The sequence below is a fragment of the Gymnogyps californianus genome, chromosome 8 (assembly GCF_018139145.2).
Source record: "Gymnogyps californianus isolate 813 chromosome 8, ASM1813914v2, whole genome shotgun sequence".
Classification (NCBI taxonomy): domain Eukaryota; kingdom Metazoa; phylum Chordata; class Aves; order Accipitriformes; family Cathartidae; genus Gymnogyps; species Gymnogyps californianus.
This window is the reverse complement of record NC_059478.1, coordinates 25647888-25671714: the sequence shown is the minus strand read 5'-3', so window position 1 is coordinate 25671714 and position 23827 is coordinate 25647888. Positions and strand designations below refer to the sequence as shown.

The following is a 23827-nucleotide window of genomic DNA, read 5'->3' as shown; positions in this document are numbered from 1 at the left end:
TAGCGGTGCCGCCGCCCGCTTATACCGCCGCTGCCGCCTGGCCCGGCGCTTCCGCTTCCGGCTGGGAGCTGCCGCCGGACCGGAGGGGACGGCCCGGCCCGGCCCGGCCCACCCCACCCCACGCGGGAACGCGCTCTGGGTTGCCGATTTTCACAGCGCTTTGCAGCCCTCCGCGCTGGCTGCCGCGGCGGGGCTTTTGGAGGTTTTCCGTCCCGGCACGGTGCTTGAACCTCGGGGGCGCAGGATGTCCCGCCGGCCCCGGCTGCCGTAGCGCCGTGCGGGGCTGCTGCGCCCTCGGCACCGACCCGCTCCCGGGTAGTTCATCGGGTCTGCCCCATTTATCTTTCTTTTCCTCTCGGTTCGGTTCCCAGCAGGAAATTCAGACAGCACAGACTCTCCCGTTCGCAGCCGAGTGCTTAAGTGATAAATCTGAGGGACTGCACCGCAGAGGGAAACTGCACAATGCAAACCTAACATAAAAAAAGACTACATGAAGTGTATGCATTTACATAAAAGTCTCCTTGTCTGCTATTTGTCTTGGCCTCTTGAAGTTGTTTTTACTGGTCGGAAGACAGAATTTCCCCAGTTTCATTTGCAGCTCTAAATAATAAGAATCCAGGGAAAATCCGAAGCCAGTCACACTCGGTTTGCTTCAGCTTTTGCGCTAAAAGGTGCACGAAGAGAAAAACCGCACTTCCTGAGAGGACTGAGGCTCCCTTTGTTGCAGGTGCACAAGAATGCGTTTCCTTATTTGTGCAAGAAGATTGAAAGTAAGATTAGGGCAGGCTGATTTTAGCAGGGTGCTTACGTCTGGGTAAATACAATCTTGCTATTGTAGTAAAAGATAGGACCTTCAACAGGAGCAGACTTTGGCCTGTAACTGAGAGACGACTGTACACCTAATCTTAAACACAACTAAAAAAATACATAACCAGTTTTGACTTTTATGCCAGGCTTCCATTTTTGTAGGTAATTTATAAACATTCAGAATTTGAAAATAGTAAGATTAGATCAGAAATAAGGCAAAATATATATCCAACAGGACTTTGAAGAGGCTGTTGTTTATTTCCAGAAAGATAACTCTGCTGCAGATTCTTTCTTTGCTGGTCTGACTTGAACCGCTGGGGAGACTTAAAGGCACAAAGGTTAATTAATCTCTTGGGCATTCACGTGACCAGACCTTTCTGTCGTGCAGCCCGTTTCGACGAAATACAGGAAAGTGGAAAGAATGCAAGGACAAGACAAGACAATTAAAAATAACAGGAAATAGAAAATTGAGAAGAGGAAAGAATAAAGGGGGAGGAATCACTGCTGGGTTTGATTTATTTTCATGGAGACCATGCCAATCACAAATCCATTTGAAAATCCACAGTTTTAATGCAATAGAAGATGCTTGAATTATATTAATATCGCATACGAAAACTTTAACAAACTTCAGGCTCCGATAATGTAATAGCGAGTAAAAGAGAAAAGGTAAGGAAGACTAAAACATTTTGTCATCAAAAGGCAGTGATTATCCAAACATACAGTAATAAAGTTTGTTAATTAAAAAAAAATATATATGTAGAGAAGAAAGAGGTAATGCAAGACATTTTCACCTAGAAATACAGTCTTCACTTGAGCAAAACAAGGAAAGCAAATATGTGCATTGTATATTTAATGGTATGTAATTGTTTTCATTAAAACTGTTGTGCACCAGCTGCTTGTGCATAAACACCCCACGGCTTGGGAACATGTCAGCTGTTGACTCTTCACTTGACTTTTTGCATATATTATATTAAAATGTTCCCACATGGCCAGGATTTTACTCTTACTGTGCCCTGATGGTACCATGTGTATACAGTAAGTTCAGTATGTTCAGGATTCAGCAGGCTTTCTGCACGTGCCGTGATCAGCTCTACAGAACACATGTGATGATGTCCTAATGTGCTGGCTTTAGAGGGCTTGCATGGATCATCTCTGCTGTAGAACTGATGTGTATATGCTCAAGGGCATGCCCAGCATTGCCCAAGCCCAGTTCACACTACTGTTCCAACGAAGTTCATCTTACCCTAGAAGTCCCGGATACACCTACATAAAATCCTCAAATTCTCTTCTGACAAAATGCATGGAAACCCAAATGTGTGGCAGTGTTCTGAAACAGGACCCATTTCTTTGCCTTTGTTTTTACACACAGCGAGGGTTTTGTTTTTTGCATCAGGGACCCATTCCCAACCAAGATAGATGGGAGATACTGTGATCAAAATGATACATGTAAAATCTGCCGTGGCTACCAATTTGGAAATCTTTGGGTAGTTTCAGTGCTTTGGTACTGCAGGGCCAGCCAGCTCCTCTGTGTTAATACATAAAGTACTTATTGTGGCCATATCTGTAGGGACGGGTGCAGAGGCCTACACTGGGGCTTCTGATGTTCCATGCTGATCAGGTACAAGCTGATCCTGTCTGACAGCTATTTTAGCACAACACTACACCACGGTTAATCCACTGTGTGAAGAACAGAGTGTGGAGAAGCAAGGTATGGAGAGAACTCTGTCCTTCCAGCACCTGCTTGGGTAGACATGCCCTTTCTTTCTTGGAGAACTTTTTTTTTTTATCTAAGTAGCATATTACATCTAAAGATTGAAAAAGGCTACAGAAACCCATCTGCTCACTGAACAAGGAGTGGCCCTGACAATTTATCACTCAAAAACCTCCAGAAACTGATGTTTGGAAAGACTAGCTCAGAAATGAATCAAAAATAATGAGGCCATGGACATATGAATGGAAATGCAACACTTACGGCACAAACCCAGAACAAACTGGATGTAAAATGGGTATGTTATGCATCTGAAGGTGTGAGAAATGAGTATAACAAGCATTAAAGGAGTCTGAAACCATGAGGAAGTTGTTACTGCTTTGTCCATTGGTAAACATGCCAAAGTTGCAGTAAGACTACATTGTTCTAGAGGTTTTAATTAGGACTGCCTGACCTTTCAGGGGTTAATCTGTTCACAGGTTCATGGCCTGAGTTGATAGGTAGGTATATACATGTCTCAATTTATAGACCTCAATTGTCATCACAACACTGATGTTAAGAAAGTAAGAAACTTCTTTCTGTAAAAGATTAAGCATGCTATAACTATAGAAACAGCAGTAGATAAATTATTTGCATTAAGGTGAGTGCGGATTTTTTCCTGAGTACACATACACGTTATTTTGCTTTTATTATTTAAGGAGTAATTTCCTCTGGGACCGAAACCAGTCATCTCTTGGGTGAATCACCACATGGGTACAGTCACCCAGCAACACTACACAGTGGTGTAGATTATAAACATTTAAAGTTTGTTAATCCTTTGTGGTTTTCTCCTCGTTACAATTTATAATCAAGTTTTAACAGGTATAACTGTAAACTGCAGAACAGATGAGTAAAAATCAGTTGGTAAACATGTTTATCACTTTTGGCTAAAGCAAACAGTGTTGTCATTGATAGGTCCTTAACGGCCTTTAGTATTCATCATCAAATAAAGCTTTTATGTTTAAATTCAGGGTTTGGTCCTCAAAAAGTACCACACTGCTTCAATTTAGTCTTGGATCCAAACACAATGTTTATAAGGATTGACTGAGGCTAAATGTCCCTCAGAGTAGCTTCACTCTGGGAATGATGAAAAACTCCCTGAAGTGAGTAATTGTGTCTTCCAAGAGCATCCATCCTACCCCCAAAGCTCAGAGGTTAGACTTAATTTTGTTTTCAGCTTTTTTGCTGACTTGCATGACTTGGATTAGTTTTCCCATTGATGGAGAAGAAGCAATGAAAGCCTTGGGAATTAGTATCGGGTTGAGGAGCCAGCTGGTAATGCAGAGCGAGAGGATAAAGGTTTGACCCCACACCTATATAACACTGTGAATGCATATTGCTTGGTTAATAGAAGGTCTGATTTCAGTGATAAGGAAGTCAATGGCCAACTCCCATTCACCTAAATGACATGCCAGTCATCTCTTACTCTCCCTCAAATCCTGTGTATCCTCTGCCTCTTAATATAACTTGGTTATATTAAGGCATTAAAAAAGTAATTTCTTCTTGCAATAAGCCATCTGAATCATCTTCCCGTTAATTGTTTGCAACCATCACACTGGATATTTCCACGGCACCTCCCAGGACGCTACCCAGAGGATTATCTCCATTTATTCAAATTCTTTTGCTGCTTTCAACAGCCCCGGGCAGTGGCCCCGTTTAGATAACGTGGTGAAAGCCCGCTATCGAGCAACCCGCCGGGGATCGGTGTAAATCTGCCAAGTCATGCTGCCCTTGCAAGCGGCTGCTGCGGGCGGGAGCGGGGGCGGCGGTGGCGGCCGCCCCCCTTCCGCGGCGGCGGCTCCCGTCTCCTCGCGAGATCGGGGCGGGTATAAAGGGGGCGGTGCGGCGGGGGGTTGCCGCAGTTTGGCGTTTCCAGCCGCTTCTGCGAGCTTACTGCTGCGCGGCTCTTTGTGTAAGTGCGGGGTGTGGGAGCTGCGCGGGTGCGGGCGTGCCGCGGAGCAGTGTCCGGGGTGGCGTTCATTTGGGGTTTTGCACAGTGTGTTTTTTCCCTTTTTCTTTTTTGTGTTTTTTTTGTTTGTTTTGTTTTCTCCTCCCCCTCTGCGCAGATGGGCCCTTGAGCGAAGCGTGCAGGGCGAGCTCTTGCTCTCCGCATCCTGCCCCCTAGGGAGCGCCCTGCGGGGGCTGCCGCTTTCTTCCCTTGTTTAATTTTCCCTCTTTTGGGGGGGGGGGGGAGAGGGAGGGGGGGCAGGTAACTGCGCGCCGGCCTTTTATCAGCTCTCCCCGTTGTGCTGCACGGGGAGGAGCCGCGGGGTGATCTCCTGGGGGGAGCGCGCAGCCCGGCTGCAGCGCGCCTGCCGGCAGCGGAGCGGCTTCGCAGCGCGGCCACCCGCGCCCCCCCGCCCCGTCCGGCTGGGCTGGAGGCTTCGGCCCGACGGTGGGGCCAGCGTGTCGGCATCTCGCTTCTAAATCTTTAAAAGTAAAAGGGGCTGGATTCAACTTAGTGGGGGCAGGTGTCCCCTGTCACAGAGCAATGTAGCGGCCTTTTGCGCAGGTGAATGCTTTGTTCTCGCTTCAGAGCTCTTTCAGCAAAACGCTTTTCGTGGTCTGTGTGTAGCTGGCTGCGGTACGGGCGAACCGAGGAGATTGGTGGTAATATCGCTCTTTCCTGACCGCAGCTCAGTAGCTTAACCGCATTTTTGTGACAGTCTGAAGGTAGCAAAGTGGAAGGCTGATGGTGTGTTTTGAAATGGCCTTTCACTTTTGTTCAAGATATCCTAAAGGTATGAATTGCTAGTTAAGAGTGCAGGCCTGGTTTATAATTGCAATCTGAAGATAACTGAGGCCATGTGTGGCTACAAGCAACAGAAGGATATTCTGACCTGATTCAAGTGTACTTGATTTGCAGTGTCTGTTCTCCTTTCCTCTAGAATGAAAGAAAATAACATTGAGTCTGTGGTCTGTTCCTCTGTGGGTTAGGAAATGCTGCGACTAAAAATCCAAGCAGAACCTGTGAGAACATATGCCAGCCCCACACAGAAAAGCAGAAATGTTGGCAGGTCTCTGAGGAAAGCAGATGGTTCTCTTGCAGTACAAGGCAACTGAAATCTCCTGCCGATATTAAAGACCTTCATGTTACCTAAAAAGGGGGCAATAACTTGTAGTTTAGAAAGGGGAAGTACAAAGACCAGTCTGACAGCTTTTATTTGACATTGAATATCTAGTGAAATACTCCAGGGGATTGCTGATGGAACAAATATAGGCGGACTGGCATAGTACTGAGCAAAAGGATGACCTTGAGCTTGAGTAATGGAAAAGAATGTAATTCAGTGACAAAACATGGGGTCGTGCACCCTGGACAAAACAGCTCTTGCTTATAAGAAAACTCACTAGTTGGAGGCATCTCAAATAAATATTGTGCAATGGCTGTCCCCCGTCCCTCTTACAGAACTGCAGTTTCAGAATTGCACTCACATTCATGGCTACGTGTGGTGCTTGGCAGAGGGATTATTGACGTCTTCCTGCTAGGCTGCTTCAGTACAATCCTGTGAATACGCTGTAGTTCTGACCACCTTCATTCATAAGAGTTGCTCCCAGTCTGCCGCAGTTGAAGACTAAACCCTTGGATGAACATGGCTATAAAGAGCTTTGTTGCAAAAGGCAGTTAGAAATGCTGAACATGTTGGTGCTTCTCAAAATGAAAACTGAGATGTAGATGATTACTGTCTATATACTGTCAGGGTATGTAAGAGAAACTTTCAAAGGTAAAACCATTACTAAAAAGACTAAACTTGGATTGAAAGCTAAATGCTTATGACTTATGGGCTAGTTCTCCAGGAAGAAAGTGGCTGGCAAGGGGGAAGGAGCCAAGAAATGAGGTGCTCTCAACCTTTTTTAGAATGAACTTAGTGCCTTACAGGCAGGACTTGGAAAAATCCTTGAATCTTGGCTTTCCTTAGCAACATGAGACTCATGCTAACCTTTCAGAGGTTTTTTATCTCCAAGGCAGCTAGGGCTTGTAGCAGTGTATAGAATGACTTAAGTGAAATCACTTCTAAGAAGATTTTTGTGAGTTGAAGAAACAAGGTTCATAAAGTTACGTATTTGAAAGATTATGCTCTGGAAGTAACTGGTATTCTAAAGTGATATACTGCATTCCCAGACTAAGCAAAAATACTGTACAGGATGTATTACAAATGACTAGCTTTTAGGGCAGGCAGCCAGAAGTAGAGTTCTCTTGTCCTTGTGTACCCTCTTACTCCTTTTCAGTAGACTTGGGGGGGAAACAACCTGGCTGTACTGATTTAAGACTGGGTGAAAGGTTAATTGTTAACATAAAATGTGATTCTCACGTATACCGTGAGTCTTTCTAGTTGCAAATAAAACAAGGTTTAATTGTTTGGAAGGCTAAAGCGTAGTTATGCAGAGTACTGTTCTCTGGAGATTAACAAAAGTTCTTTTCTTCTGGAATCAACAGGAAGATAAAATTTGAGGTCTTATATTCCCTTGTGAAGTTGAACAAGGGTCTCCTCATCAAAAGTTTAAAAACCAGACTTTCTAACTCATCCACCAAGTGGAACAGGAAGACTTACTGAGTACTGCTAAAACCCTAGGCTAGCTCTTTCCCAGATTCTGAGCTGTTACTGGTCAAAGATAACCATTATTGTATCATTAGGAAGCTAATGAGCCATAGATCTTGAAGTGCTAGTAATCTGTGTAGTGGCTTGGTCCAGATAGGTAGGCTGTAATTATTGAACTGCATCTTACTGTGCTGCTTCTTTAGGAAAAGAATGTTAGCGTTTTGACTGGACTACCCAAGTGACAAAGTTTAAAACTAATTTCACTCTAAGCCTTGTGTTGCAAGACCAAGTGCTGATAAACTTTGGTGTTGATAAGATGCTTTGAATAAATGCTTACTTCCAGGTGCAAATGTACTATTATCTAAACTGTACTGTTATTAACTCCTATCTAGATTAAATCAAGATGTCTTCAGGAAAGGCTTTCATTGGAAAACCAGCCCCTGACTTTACTGCCACGGCTGTAATGCCAGATGGACAATTCAAAGACATCAAACTCTCTGACTATAAAGGTAAGCTTACATGCTTCTCTAATTACACAGATACAGTCTGGCCCTATGCAGGAGTGGAGGGCATCTAAGGATACATCTTGATTTGGTTTCAACATAATAGTGACCACTTGACAGTCAATTGAAGTGCACAAATTGTGCAGTGGTTCTCAGTGATGGCTGGAGTATGCTTGGGAAGCTGTCAGCAGCATGGCTGAATGTCCCAGCTATGATAATTGTTGCTAATTAGCATAAAACTCCTCTAAACCGTAATCTTGGATCAGGCTTATTTGTCCTGTCTCTCATACTATGGGACTGATGTTACATCTCCAAACTATGTTGTACAGTAGAATCTTCTCTTGTAGACTTTCTGTCAACGGAAAGTGGATTTTTCCTCTAACCAATGAAGTTCCTTTCTCTAGAGTATTGGCATGATGTTTGCCTTACCAAAAAAGCTTACTAAAATCAAAGGGAAGGCCTGGAGCATTCAAGTACTAATGTGGATGGCTTTAGAAAGACATTTCTAACAAAGCTGTGGCCCTCAGGCTGCATGAGGGTGGTGAGTAGGTGTAGACTAGTCACCCGCTCAAATAAAATGCCTCCTTGGCTTGTAGCCTTTCAGACCCATGGCACTTTGCGCTCTGTTAGTCAACCATAGGGTCCTCTAGTGTAGGTACTAGGTGTACTCTGGGCAGGCCTATGGGAGTAGACTTGGGAGACTACAAATTCCCTGTCAAATTTGACAGTCTGGTTTTGGAGACTTCAGTTGGGTAGGGTTCTGTGTTACTAGCTGTAGAGTGGCCTTGAAGAGTGGTGTAAATGGTATTTGGCTGAAGTGTAAATCCCCTAGGTGCTTTATGGGCTTGCCGCCTATATAGCAAGTCTTAAAACAGAGGCATCTGTAGTTTGCCATTTAATCTTTAAAGGTAGTGTTGTATCAAGCCCTTTCTCCTCTATCAGTATTTGAATGGTTGATACTGAATATGACAACCCTTATAAAGGTAGGAGAGATTAACTGGTTATACTGCTTTTCTAGGAAAATATGTTGTGTTCTTCTTCTACCCCCTGGACTTCACTTTTGTCTGTCCAACTGAAATTATTGCATACAGTGACAGAGCTGATGAATTCAAGAAAATTAACTGTGAAGTAATTGGAGCTTCTGTTGACTCTCACTTTTGTCACCTTGCCTGGTAAGAATCAGCCTTTTAACCTAATAGAATGTTCTGCCTGGTCTCAGTTCTTGCAGGAATTGAATCCTGAGTATTCAAACTTGCTTACTGAAGTATCAAAGGCACTTGGGAAGTCTTGGTAGTGCCAGGTGCTTCTGAACAGAACTGAGCATACTGTTCAGTTCTTTTTTTGCCTCGTGGCAGACAGAGTATGATATTGCAGAAAGGATCAGTTTGTACCTTATACTTCATTCTGAACTGTTCATATTTTTAACATTTAAACTTCCTTCTTTTAGGATCAACACCCCTAAGAAACAGGGTGGTTTGGGTACTATGAAAATCCCATTGATTTCTGACACAAAACGTGTCATTGCCAAAGAGTATGGAGTACTTAAAGAGGATGAAGGTATTGCATACAGGTAATATGCAAGAAGGTAAACTTGCTCCATGTATTGCAACGTAAGACTCTAACAGCATGTCAGATGAACATAGAGCTTGCATGTACTTGAACACCTGCAGCAAGCTGAAGCTATTAGCTATTCTAGATGTGAACTGCTTCAAGCTATCAAACACTCCTACAGGGGGAGATGCTACTTGGTTCTCCTTAGTGTTTAGACTTTTCATGGTTTTGGTAAGCTAGATAAATGCCTGCTGCTTCTCTTTGATTACCTGTCTGCACAGTGCAGGAGTCTCATGCAGGTGAGCTTCTGCAAACATAGGTAATGCAAGACCTACCAGTTATGAAAGTGATTACAGGTATTTAATCTAGTGGTTAAAGTACAGATTAATTAAAGCCCAAGCCTTAACTTTCGGTTGACTGTTCAGTTAAAGTTGGTGAGGGAGATGAACTTCTGGTAACTCTCAACATGACTTTGGAGGACTAACTGATGAGCCATTGCTGGGTTGGGTTTTTTGAGAACAATGTGTGTAGTTATTCTTTGAATGTAATAATGCCTCTCCTTCAACTCACTTTTTCCTTGGGTTTCTCTTCCATTTTGTTTTTCCACTAGTATCTTAAATAGAAAGTGTTGCTTTCTTGCATTAGTGTTTTGATTTGCCTCCTGTCCCTCCTAGTTCCTGCTGAAGGTTAGGCTTTCAACTGCTAATGTTTCAGTGCTGTGCATACACGGAAGGTATTAGTTTTTAGGAAGAGGTCAGTAATACTAGATGACCAACTTACCGCCATATTAGAATATTGAACTTGAGTTTTTGAAACTCACTTTAGTCTAATCAGTCTTCCAAAAGCTGTGCTTAACTTTAGGGCTGGTTTGTGGGTGTTTTTTAGGGGTCTGTTCATAATTGATGAGAAGGGGATCTTGAGGCAGATAACAATCAATGATCTCCCTGTTGGCCGTTCTGTTGATGAAACCATCAGACTTGTCCAGGCCTTCCAGTTTACAGATAAACATGGAGAAGGTAAGAGTTCTTCCTCTTTCTAACCTTAAATGTTTTTTCCTAGAGAACAGTACTAACTAGGCAGGTTAAATAGAGGTTTACTGAAAGGTACTAAGTACATGTATCAATCTGTGCATGGCAAGTAATTGTGCCTCTTGAAACACAGCTGGTTCTGCGAAGCTACTTGTTGAAGGACACCATAGTGCTATATTTATCCTATTCCAGTTAATTGTCCATTGAGTACTTGCTAATGTTGAAATACCACTTAAATTAATTTGGTGCTGGTTGTCTTGTCAAGCACATAGCAGTTGTCTCTTTCAATTAGACACAGAAAATACTTCAGATAGAAATGAAGAACATGTAATAACTTAGCCTCCAAGGGTAAGCATAATTTAGACTCTGCTCTCAGATTTGGTAGGTTGAGACCATCAGTACTAATGCAATGTTTTATGCGGTCTGTTAGACAAAGCAATTAAATTCCCAGAGAGCCTGCTGATCTTTGTGTCCATGTGTAGTGAGGCCAAATGTAGTGAGGGGAAAATGGATGAGAATCTTTGTGCCCATAGTTCAAGAGTGATAAGGTGCTTGAGGCTGGTAGCTTTTCTGCAGGAATTAAAAAAAAAAAGCAGCACTGCAGATGAAAGGTTTGAACCAGGTTATGGAAGTTTAAAATTGCTATGTAGGTATTGGTAGTCTTCAGCTGTCATTAACTAATGATGTGTTGCTGCTGGTCATACTTAACTTGCTTCAAAATTGGTAAATCAGTGGTAGATTTTATTAAAACAAGCTGCTGTTGTGGCTGTGCTATAGCCTGAAGAGAGTCAGTGTTTTTGAACTCGTATGCCATCCTCTGAGCTGAGGAGACATCCCTAATATTTGATGATGGAGCAGTCACGTGTCATGCAAAGGAAGCCTTTTAGTGTTTACTGTGCCCTGGAGTCCTAGTTCCTCCAGAACTAGGACTTTAGTCTCATCTAAACCAGGATAGACCAGAATAAGGTGTGTAGCAACCGTCAGAAGCTGGGAATCCTATAGCTAAAATTACCAGTCGTCTTTGGAGCAAGCATCAAGCCTTGCATGGCTGTATACAAGGAAGACTGTCCAAAAAATGCTGCTCAGGAGTGACTGCAATTTTGAGGCTATGCAACCTCTGCATCTTGGTGTCCTCTTGATAGCTGTATAGGGGAACTAGAGACAGTTTAACTCTTCTGCCTCCCCATTAAACTGGAGAATGGGACTAGGGTTGATTAAAGATAAGGAGAATATAGACTTGACTGGATCCAAGGAGAGAAGTATACTGTAATAGTTGTAAAGCCTTTCTGACCCAGGCTGCTGGAGGTGGTGTTACCTTGCTGTCAAGCTTCTGTGAAGCTTTTAAGTGGAGGGAGAGGGGTGCATGTGTAAAGGGCCCACTGTTCCATGGGCAAACACCTGGTTCCTTGGGTGCTACTCTCTAGTGAACAAATGGAAATGAGCAAAATAAACTGAACATAATGTCACACTGAATAATGCATCTTCTGAATGTTGCAAAGACGTATACATGTTTTGAGTTGCTAGTTTGCTTCAATGTTGTGTAAAACGTGTTCTGCAGGAGCAGCTGGTAAGACTTAAACATTCTTATCATTTCAGTGTGCCCAGCTGGCTGGAAGCCTGGCAGTGACACAATCAAGCCTGATGTTCAGAAAAGTAAAGAGTATTTCTCCAAGCAGAAATAAACTTTCAGTCTGAGTGGAAACTAGTATGCCTTATGTAAAGAGGAAGCATCAGTTACTGAACTTTGACTAAGTTGTTGCATCTGAGTCAAGAGATCATGCTGTAGGTATAAAAAGTAACTTTTTTACTTGAAGGAAAGTTTGTCCTGTTGACAGTACCTTCATAGAAAATCCTAATGATCAATATCTGTACATCAAGCCCTGTTGACTTTAGTGACAATGCAGTGTATGTGGTTAGTCATGTGTTGCATATAGAGCAGCAGTATCCTTTTGTAACTCTATTAAACTTGTGGAAAGAGCATACTGTCTACTGTTCTTGTGTATAGTTATTAGGAGACCTGAAAGCAATTCAGGCTGCACTTCTGAAAGCTCTGTCTACTGAGCTGTCTGTAGACATCTCAATTCCTAAAGGCCTTTTACAGCTCCATTAGAATAGAGATATTAACACTTAGTTTTCATGTTGCAGTAGTTAAGTATTCTTCACACTCTTCATGACTTTGCTACTAGGTAGAGGAACAAGGTTTGATATTAGTATTGCTTAACTCTGTCAGACTACAGTGCCCAGAGCATGAAGCACAGATGTGACTGACAAAGGCTGGGCATATTTTCATGCACTGTGTCAACTTGTTTCTGCATCCACTTTGGTCAAAACTATGACTGTTTATGCTAAATTTCTGGGAATCCAACATTCAGTTTGAACACTGTCTGTACAGGAATGGAAGACTGGGCTTTCTGGAAAGCAAACTTCTTTGGATATACAACATTCATCCCTAGTTTCTCCCACTACATGGAATGGGAGTGAGAATATGCCAATTAATCATATGACTACAAGCTAATGGATAAGATCAAAAGAAGGGTGGCATTATAAAACCTGGTACTCAGATATGCTCAGCCTTGTATTTAATCTTTGTATTCTAAATGATTATGTGCGCACTGTAAAACTCAAAGCGCATGACTGGCCTTAAGTTACACTGAAGCTGTGTAGCTTCATGATTAAAGGTGGCTTGTAATAAAGTACTGAACTTCAGAGCTGAGGATTTGGGTAAGGAGCTATTGCCTAGCAATATAAGTGAGTTAGAACCCTGTGATCTTTATGTACCTGTAAAGATTAAAGTTGTAAAGGCCAAGATGTTGCATCTAACTTCAGCTGCTCAAGTAGTAAACAAGTTCTGTCCTGCTTAAAGTGAGCAGTAACAAAGTTGAGGCCTGAGGCTACTTACATGAGTCAGAAGTGAAAGTTGCATGCCTTGAGTAGTAAACTTGTCTTGTGCAGTTAGAAAAAATACTGTAGAAGCCTTACTACTGAATACTGCAATAAATACTAAAATAGCTAATCCCCTGGGTCTTAAGTGCCACACATCTTCCTGAAGATATGTGAAAGTGATGCTTGGATCATTTTTGCTTAGTATTTAAAATCCAAATTCTCAAGATAATAGGCTAACATCCTAGGGTGGCATTGAGAAGTAACAGGTGCATTTACATATGTATAGGATATGGTTCAAGGTAAGTGAATGAATAATAATCAGTATGGCTGAGCACAAAGTTATCTTTGTCTATCAAACTTCCTTTCCTAGCAAATGAAAAGGAGCGAAGTCAGGGCTAATCTTATGTAACACTTACCTTAGTTGTATTTAGCTGTATTAGCCTTGAAATGTTATAAAATTGACTATGGCAGTTCTTTGGAGGGTACAGTATTAGCATGGTCTGGTCCTGTGGAATGGGGATCTTTACCCTGATGATGTGACTAAAGTGTCTTCTACTCTTATTCAGAAGTAAAACGGCACCTGTTTTGACTGGGCCATTACATCAGATAATGCTACATGAAGTCCTGCTAACTCCTGATAGTGTGGCAAATAAGCCTGTTCTGTGCCCATACTGAGGGCCTTTACACTAATAACCAAGTGCAGCCCCTCACCATGATATAAATGGCCTTTTTCAAATCCTTCAAGTGTATTCAGTGTTCAAATGTAAAAAACACATTTAAAAGGAACAGACTTACTAGCTGCTCTCTTGCCTACCCCTTGTCGTAGGGGATAAAGGGGTCCTCTCAAGCTGTGGTCTTGGAGCTCCCTCCCAAAAGGCAGAGGGAGTCTTCATGCTCCCATCCCAGGCCCTCGGAGGAAGAAGAGGGTCTGACGGCGGCGAAGCCCCCAGCTCCTTACGGCTGTTCCTCCTGGCTGAGGCAGAAGCCCTGACCCCAGCAGCCCGCCGCCCCTCAGCGGAGCGGGCTGGCCTCACCCTCCCCTCAGCGGAGGCGCCGTGCCGCCCGCGCTTTTCCAACGGCCGCCGCTGCTCCCGCCCTCGCTTGCGCGCGCCGAGGCCGGGGATTGGCTGTGGTCGGGGGTGCGCGCGCGGTGCCCCGCCTCCTTGCCCTGGGCGGTGCACGAGCCCCCTCCCTGCGGGGCGGCGGGAAGCAGTGGCGTCCGTCGGTGTGCGGCGATCGCGTCGTGGCTGCTGCTGGGAAAATAGGTCAGAGTTGCCCTGGTGGGAGATCTGGGTGTAGGAGTGTCCCGTAAAAATACCTATTGTCTTCGTTTTTTTTTAACCCGCTCCCCTGATGTAACGTGTTTCGTTTGATATATTATTTCCTTTGTGTACTGGTCATGTGGAGACTCAAGTTCTGACAGGAAGATTTTATTAGTTGTTGACGTTCACCCTTGCTGCTGACACAGTTATGTTCACTTCTGCTTTGAGTGGTATCTAATACTGTCCAACAACATATTTTTAATACCTCCCACCTTTTAAATGTCCCAGTAGTAATAGTTGTGTTCATGTGTTAGTTTTACTATTTTGAAAAGTGGTTAATCTTGATAGCTACTTCAGTAGCTATTAATTTAGAAAAAATTCTGTGACTGAGAAAAACAGTTATAATTGGTCTGCCGCTGTCCACTTGGAGTTGGTGCACTGAGACACTACTAACAGTATGTATTTAAACATCATAGTCACTGGTGAATGATGACAATACAGAAATTCAAAACAGCCAAGAAACAAAACACTTGGCAGTTAGGAACTATATTATATGTTTGCACCAAATGATTGACTGTGGGAATTAATGCAATTAAACCTTTTTTTTTTTTTTGTTCAGCGATGTGAGGCATTCGTGGGAACGTTTGCCACGCTGTCATTTTAATGTTTCCAAGAGTATACACACAAAATGGGTAACACACAAAACTTCTTTAAATCAAGAAGAGTCTGGGTCTATTTCTTTGCTTAAACTCAGTATTGATTCGGATGTAGCTTAGAATTTCCATTAAGTGTTCTGGGGCTTACACCCCACTTCTAGTATCATGACATCTTAGACTGGTGTAATTTTTGTGACATTCAAATAACTATAATCCTCATTTATTGAGAAACATTTTTTCATGTACCAAGATGCATCCTGTATTTTCATTACAGTTCTGAACTGGATTTGCTTTCATGATCAATGGGTGCCATATTTCCCAGTGAGGTAAAAACACATCAGCAGTTCTTAGTTTTGGTGACAAGACCGATAGCTGTTGCAATATCGTGTACTACTTAGTGAGGTTTTTTCCTGAAGATGCATACAGCAGATGCTGTTTAGAAAGGACAGATATCTTGAATGTGGTGGGTTGGGTTGGTTTGGTTGGGGTTTTTTTAATGTGTGAATGATTGCACATCTTTTTTTCTAGTTTGGGTGCTGATTATAAAAATAACCCTTCATTCATTAATTTCTTTAGAATATCTTACTCAGAATAGTCAGATGAAGGGAAACTGAAATACATCTTACTGTGTCTCATTCCTATTTCATTTGTAGCTGATTGCTATGATTCCTGGGCGTTTATATAACCAGAGTGCCAATGGAAACAAATGTACTAGCAGTCATCTGCTGACAATATGATAATTAAATAGGCTATATTTTAATATATATTGTTTTTGAGGGCTGAACTACGCAGCACCAGGTGCTTACACTGGTAAGCAGCTATAGTAGATACAATTATATAAATATATATGGGATTTTATCTGTCTGAGATCTGTAAAACTTTTAAAACTGTATGTAATTAAATATTATTTCAAAATTGTATGCCACAGTAGCTAACGAGCAAACTCTTGTCAGTCTTTGAAACTGAACTTTAACAGCTGTGGTGAAGTAGCCCTGACATCACCTCTCAGGTGGTGTGATCTTGCCCTCAAAATAAATGGCAAAGGTCCTGTTAACTGCAGTTTTACAAACAATGACTTTAGGTACTGATTTGTCTGATCTTATTGAAGACTGAGTAGAAGTGGAAGGAAATTAATCTTCTGCGCTGTGGTGGGTTGACGCTAGCTGGATACCAGGTGCCCACCAGAGCCATTCTATCACTCCCCTCCTCAATTGGACAGGAGAGAGAGAATATAATGAAAGGCTCATGGGTCGAGATAAGGACGTAGAGATCAGTCGCCAGTTACCATCACGGGCAAAACAGACTCCACTTGGGGAAATTAGCTTAATTTATTACCAATCAAATCAGAGTAGGATAATGAGAAGTAAAACCAAATCTTAAAACACTTTCCCCCCACCCCTCCCTTCTTCCCGGGCTCAACCTCACTCCCGATTTTCTCTACCTCCTCCCCCACAGCGGCGCAGGGGGACAGGGAATGGGGGTTGCGGTCAGTTCATCACACGTTGTCTCTGCCACTTCTTCCTCCTCAGGGGGAGGACTCCTCACACTCTTCCCCTGCTCCAGCGTGGGGTCCCTCCCACGGGAGACAGTCCTCCACGAACTTCTCCAACGTGAGTCCTTCCCACGGGCTGCAGTTCTTCACGAACTGCTCCAGCGTGGGTCCCTTCCACGGTGTGCAGTCCTTCGGGAACAGACTGCTCCAGCGTGGGTCCCCCGCAGGGTCACAAGTCCTGCCAGCAAACCTGCTCCAGCGTGGGCTCCTCTCTCCACGGGGCCACAGGTCCTGCCAGGAGCCTGCTCCAGCGCGGGCTTCCCACAGGGCCACGGTCTCCTTCAGGCATCCACCTACTACGGCGTGGGGTCCTCCAGGGGCTGCGGGTGGATATCTGCTCCACTGTGGACCTCCATCGGCTGCAGGGGGACAGCCTGCCTCACCATGGTCTTCACCACGGGCTGCAGGGGAATCCTTGCTCCGGCACCTTGGAGCACCTCGTCCTCCTCCTTCTTCACTGACCTTGGTGTCCGCAGAGTTGTTCCTCTCATGTATTCTCACTCCTCTCTCCCAGCTGCAATTGTGGTTTGGTTTTTTTTCCCCCCTTCTTAAATGTGTTATCCCAGAGGCACTACCACCGTTGCTGATGGGCTTGGCCTTGGCCAGCAGTGGGTCCGTCTTGGAGCCGGCTGGCATTGGCTCTGTTGGATGTGGGGGAAGCTTCTAGCAGCTTCTCACAGAAGCCACTCTTGTAGCCCCCCTGCTACCAAACCCTTGCCACACAAACCCAATATGTATGCATTGTGTTCTTCATGTATTATCTAAAATTAAGAATAGTTACTCCTTTATTTTTGTGATAGATATCTGTAATTAAGTTTTCTGACAATAGCATTTGTCTAAGAGCAACAGGATTTTTTTTTGTATGTATAATACAAAACGGTGCCTCAGACTTAAATTCTATAAATTATATGTTTATCAGAATACATAATGTGACTTTCAATATTTGACTTACAGAACCTAACCTTTGCTAGATTTTGTACATCTTTTATGAGTATGTTATTTCAAAATTAACAATTGTGTATTTATTTTTAGATCTCAATTGTGTATTTATTTTTAGATCTTTGTAAGAAAAAAATTGTTTAGTAATGTTTAAAGAATTAGCACTTTGTTACAAAACTAGTTTCTCACTGGTTTTGAAAAATACTCTGAAAAGTTACTAAATTTAAAAAGTACTATTTTCTTAACAAATGCTCCAGCCTTTTTATCAGGCTTTTGATGAATAGGTTATTGGATTGTCCAACAAATCAATACAGTTCAAAGAACAAAAGGAAGTAGTTTACATCTCACAGGTATTGCAAAATGATGCACTTTGGTTAGGAAAGTATGTTTACAAAAGCCCATGACTGTACTTTTTAGTAATGTTATACATCAAAACAACAGTCATGTAAAGATTATGTTAAAATAATGGGGTTTATCATATTAGTAGTTTGAAAAATATGATATATATCCTCTGAAATTTTCAGTGGGTCTGATGTTCAGTATTAAATGGCAGTCTGTGTAAATATATATCCTGAAGTATCTTGCTAGACAGATAAAGCATAGAGGACTTAAAACAGAAATGCCATGGTTCTACTTTGCAAAGGGTAAAATGATGTAAAGGCAGAGGAGTGGTGTGAAGCCGTAGGGTAGTTAGGTCTGTCTAGCGTGAACTAGTAGGAATGCAGCACGCTTGGACATCAGTTCAGAAAGTGTGTTAAAGCTGTCACTGTCTTTTTTTGATACAAATTAATGATACATACAAAAGGAACATTGAACTAGGAAATCAAAGAAATAGCAGGTATCTTTTTGATCATGAATATATTAGCTTCTGTTTTTAATACTAGAAGAGAAAAAACAGATGAATTTGCCTTTAATGTACAGTCAGAACTGATTTTACTTTGGTTGTCCACACGTCTGTGTTTATATCAGGTCACTAGTCAGTGTCTTCACCTGTAACATTGGAATAATTTAAGCACCTCACAGAATATAGGAGTATGATATTACAGAATGGCTTTACAGGCCAAAGCCTGTGCAAATCAAAGCACTCTGCGTAATCAGCTAATCTGTGCTGCACACGCTTACGTGGCTGCAGGAGAACAGGTTGCCATCATGCTGTGAATTGTTTGCAGTGTTCCTGAACAAGAGATGTGCCTGTGGTAAGCTCTTCTCACCACACCTAGTGATGATAGGTTTGGACTTTAATGTGAAACTTGGCTGTTTCACCTGAAACTTAAATCACTGTACGTATTATGGGACACGTGTCTGAATTTAGAATGTTCATGTGCAAGATACCATTTGACCGTAGATATATGAATATATATATATGAATATATGTGAAGTCATTAAGATTGCACTGTCCTCTGAAACTGTGAGCCCAGTAGGTTTATGTTCCGTATTCTACAGCAACATATTTTTGAAGTATCTGCACTGACAAATGAGATCAATATCCTTTGTCAAGAGAGAAAAAAGTCTTTAATCTACACTTAATAAAACAATGTAATTTAAAATCAATGTATTTCATCAAATTAACTTTTCACAAAAATAAGGTGACTGTCTTTTTCATTTTTATTGAATATTGAATGGTTTTTTATATTTTGGAAGAAAAACCTGTTAAAGATTGAAGCAACAGTGAATGATTCCAGAAGACTAGTCAGAACAATACTGGAAAAAGGGTTATGACATGAAATTAAAACCTAAAACTAGCTAACTCCTTTAAAAGGAATAAGAGGTTTTATGCATTCATAGAAAAACTAATGATTCTGCATAAATTTAAGATTCTGTAGGGTATTTTTCAACCCAGAAAATCCCCCCACCCCTTCCTGTCTTTAATTTACTTACAGGAATTCTCCTATCCCATGCTTTGTTTTGCATGAGGAAAAAAAAACAGAGCAACTTAGTGTAAAGGTGTATGATTTCCAGAAACTTTGAAGACAGAAAAAAATTGAATTATCTTTCAAAATTTCCTTTAGGAAGTGTTTTGGGGAAATAAAACATATGCAGTTATTAAAAATAAAATTGCTTGCTCACTGAATGATGTACAAACATCAACAAAAATAACATGAGAAATGTATTATAGATGTAATATTAACGAATGATAGTTATGTAATTTATTTTTTCAGGAAGTAGCCATTTCAAATACTTTTATACATATATAAGCACATTTTGCAGATTGTGGTATATTATTGGAGAGATTTTAAACATTCCACTAATATCCTATTGCTCATTCTATGATAAAATATTTCTTTTTTTACGTTTCCCACCATATTTCCCTTTATTGTGTTTCAGTTATTGGGGAAAAAAAAACCCCACCCCATTTTTTCATCTAAAGTACTGTTTTTCTAAGGAATGTGAACATTTATCTGGTTTTTTAGTCGCAGAGAGAAAAGAAAAGTGCGTTTGTGTTCCTTGGTTCTTTGTTTCCTCCTTGAAAACCTAGAAGGGAAGTGCTCTGTTCGCTTTCTGAAGCAAACGTAATGGATGATCTGTCACAGGATATATGATATGACAGGAAGCCAACTTAACAGCAGAAAAGTCTCATGAACACATTTGTCCATTTTGGTAGATGAATTTGTGAAAGTTAAGGTTGCAGAGGTACAGCTGGCTCTCCGCTGCAGTAAATGGCAAAACCCACTTCCACTTAGAGGAAGAACTTTGGAACTGTTACCGCTTAAATCGGTATTCAAAGCTAACTTTTTAAATGTACTTTTTGCATGGGGCTGAACAAAGAGTGCTGATAACCACAGTGGTGCTGATCAGTAGCTGCCACTTCTTGTTTTTAGAAATACGGAAGTCTTACTCAGATTTTTTTTTAGTCAAATTCAAGTCACTGTGCATTTTCACTGATTTAACCCATGTTAAATGGTAGCTACACCACCAATAACTTTGGTCACAAATGAATAAAAGACCATGTATACTATACTGAATGAGGAAAATTATGCTTCTGACCCAGAGGGGGGCAATCTAGCCCTTTAAAAAAAAAAAAAAGCTTAAAAAACCCCAACAAAACAACAAAACCAGAAGAGTGCACTGCTCTCATAGGGTTGGCTATTTTTGTCTGACACACCAGCACTGATTTATACAGCAAACCATCTTTAGTCTTCCATAGTTTAGAGGAAGACAGAATTGTTACAAGCCACCCTTTTATAGGAGAAGGAAATAAGGTAATATCAGAAATTAAGTTTGCCAAACTCTACTTCATACCCCAAAGAAACATCAGTGCTTATTCTTGCATCACTGAGATTTAACTGATTTAACTGGTACAAAAAAACCCACAAACCAACAGTGTTTTCTCAAGTGTTTCCCTTTCTGAGCAATAATCCTGATGGCTGCTTGTCAGCAGATTAGATTGTGCTTTGCATTTAATTGGTATTTTCTGTCACATCTTTAATAAAAATATCAGTTATTTTAAGGTTAATGAAGTTAAAAAGAGGAAATTTTAACTGAAGGAGAAGATGAACGATAAATGTTACGTGCATGAAAACATTACAAATTTGTTAATTCTCTGTAGAATATTTTATTAGCTTGACATATACAGAATATGTTGTTGCTAAAACTGAATTCAAATTCAAGTAGCTTTTAATTTTTTTTTTTTTTTACTGTTCAGCTCTTGATTACTCACCCTACTGGTTATATTGAGGAAAAAAGATACTTTAATAAATGTTTAAAAATTAGGATTTAGAGAAAAAGTGACTTGTCTAAAAATGTAAAATGTGATACTTGAACTAGTAAATCTATCCAAGTATTTGCAATTACTTGTTTGACATTTGCAAGTGCCGAAAATAAGAATGTCTTCACAATGCCTCAGGATCCAAGAATGATCTGTTCCTTGCCATGTCTAGTCTTGTTCCAAGAGATGAGATAAGTCAAACACGTTCTCAAACTTCAATTTTATAAGACAAAGACCATTATACTCCAACCAGCAAGGAAAGAAAATTAGTAGCTGCAGCGGTGGATCTCAGTGACCTGGCTAAGAGAAAGCCAGTAAGAACCAATCCAATTCACTCCAAAATTACTGTAGTAGGAATGGATATGTTATTAAATATTTGTACTCCATTCTGCCTGACATAACTGTATTGCCAGAAGCACAAAGAACACAGATTTGCCCTTACTGTGACTCAGTATTCACTAATATGTTTTAACAAATAAGAATTCCAGTACTTGCAGGTATTACTTTTAAGTTACTGAGGGAAAATCCCTGAAATATCAGTTCTGTATCGCTTTGAACTTTTGTTATGGCAAGAACAGAGGAAAAAATGAAAGTGCATGGTCATGTGCTTGCTGTTAAATGACCTGGGAAAGAGAAACATTTATTGGAGTTATTCATAATGTGCTGTATATTTTATTTTTTTTGTATCCCAGATGAGCCTGCCATAATAGTTTACTAACTTCTACCAAGATAACTTTTTCTTTTGTTTTCAGATACTGCATTTTGTGTGTCTTAGGTAGCTCACTATTTTCAGTATGTTAAAAACACACTGATCAGTTCTCACCTTAACATCTTTAGCTCTCCACAAGTTAATCATTCCATTGTTTACATAAAAATACTCAGTACTGAGGGTTACTTACAACTTCATATATTTTATTAACCAAAATACCACGTGAAGAGAAATAAATTACAAAAATTGAAATGAAATGGCTATGGTAATCTGTTTAACAAATGAACTATAACAAAATATTAAATATTTGTAAGAAATCAACCCCAAAATAGCAAAATATTTTACTTTAAATTGTAATGTAAAAAGATAAATCTGATTCCATTCTGTATTTATCCTTCTAAGAGAATCAGTATTTTGTATATGTTACTAATATGAACCATTAACTCAAGTTCCTGTTAAATTACAGTTCAGTTGGAAAGTTCTGGAAGGTCAACCAACATTTCAACCAGAAGTAATTCTATAACAAAAGAACAGAATTTAAACAAATTTCATCATTTTGCTTAAATTAAAGATCACAGTACCACTATCACACAGTAAGTCAGGTGTCTGCCTTTTAGTCAGATATGGTGAACAAAGCATGGAAAGCAACAAAGACTTCTTTGTAACAGCAAATACACTGAACAAACCCAGGGATCACATGCTCACTACTCTGTTTACAGGAAAACAAATTTATTATGCTGAATTTTGATTATGCTTAGTTAGGATATAGACTATGAAAAACTGTATCAAGCAGTGCCTTATTGTGAGGGCAACCTTAGTGTTTGAGTCTCCAAAAGCTGTGAAGAATCACAATATAAAATTAAAAGAAAGGGCTCAGTTCTGCAAAGTGAGTATTTTTGCATCATCATGTTGATATCATGGAAAGGGGAAAAAGTGCTTAGCTATTTGCAGCATTGCACTGCAGTCAAGTAAAAAAACTCCCACAAAATATTACTTTAATTTATTATATTATTTTAATGAGGCCTGAGCCTCAAAGTGCTCTAAGATAAATAAATTCCTGATTCCCAGTGCCATTGTAACCTCTGAACAAATATAATAGGACAAAGTCGTCTAAAAAAATGTAGTGTTTCTGTCTGAAGATGTTTTACCCAGCAATATAAGTAACATGAACATCATGAATATTTTATCTTTTTTCTCTGCTTGTTTGCCTGTGTGTGTGACAATGCTTCATGCAATGGTTTTTACATGTGTGCACGTTTACGATCTCCCCCATATAAAAACTACAACAGGAAACTAGGGTACTAAAATTGTGGTGTGTGTGGTGTGTGCTGACACGGCACTGAAAAATATTTTAAATACAAACCTGATTTACCTTAGAAAAAGGTCATGAGAATTGTTTTTTTCAGTCAGTTATCTTAACATGAGTAAAAACCCCACTCACATAGACATCATTCAGCATCTTTCTGAAGATTTTAGTTGGCTGCTCTATACAATGGATAAATGCTTAAAATTGACATAAAGACGTCACCTTGTTCTGAGAAGCTGACCCTCGGTGAAGAGGAAACAGCAGACTCGAGCTGTGACCTTCGTACTGTCCCTTGCCCTTTTGTAACTGCCCTGAAGGAGGCGGCTGCTGTTGGCTCTGTTCTCCTCACTCCTGCTCCATGTACAGGACCACACTACCCAATGAAACAAGCTCTGGACAATTTTCTTTTGGATGTTAAGGAAAGGAGACATTAAAAGATTTCTTAATTAAATTAAGCCAGCTTCACTGCAAGTGAAGGAATACAGGGCAGATTTTCTTACTGAGGAAGACAAGACTGGAAAGACTGAACACTTATTCCCTAGGGAGAGTTATGACACAGGGTAATAAGATGCTGGATACATCTAAAAAAAAGTATCTGCCCTGAGTTCAGATGAAAAAAACTAGTTCAGAGTACAATGAC

At 40.9% G+C, this 23827-nt stretch overlaps 1 protein-coding gene across 1 annotated transcript; it reads left to right on the top strand.

The window, feature by feature from the left end:
* Positions 1-4401: 4401 nt before the first annotated feature.
* On the top strand, positions 4402-12152 carry PRDX1 (peroxiredoxin 1). Its single transcript, XM_050900787.1, has 6 exons — positions 4402-4466; positions 7485-7601; positions 8614-8767; positions 9043-9165; positions 10032-10162; positions 11771-12152. The coding sequence occupies exons 2-6, from the start codon at positions 7496-7498 to the stop codon at positions 11854-11856; spliced, it is 600 nt and encodes a 199-aa protein (XP_050756744.1). The 5' UTR covers positions 4402-4466; positions 7485-7495; the 3' UTR covers positions 11857-12152.
* Positions 12153-23827: the final 11675 nt, after the last annotated feature.

Bases quoted from the DNA above. Each gene is read 5' to 3' on its own strand.
- PRDX1 (XM_050900787.1), top strand. From the start codon at position 7,496: ATGTCTTCAGGAAAGGCTTTCATTGGAAAACCAGCCCCTGACTTTACT. The intron at 8,768-9,042 runs GTAAGAATCAGC...TCCTTCTTTTAG, and splicing joins CACTTTTGTCACCTTGCCTG to GATCAACACCCCTAAGAAAC. The intron at 10,163-11,770 runs GTAAGAGTTCTT...TTATCATTTCAG, and splicing joins TACAGATAAACATGGAGAAG to TGTGCCCAGCTGGCTGGAAG.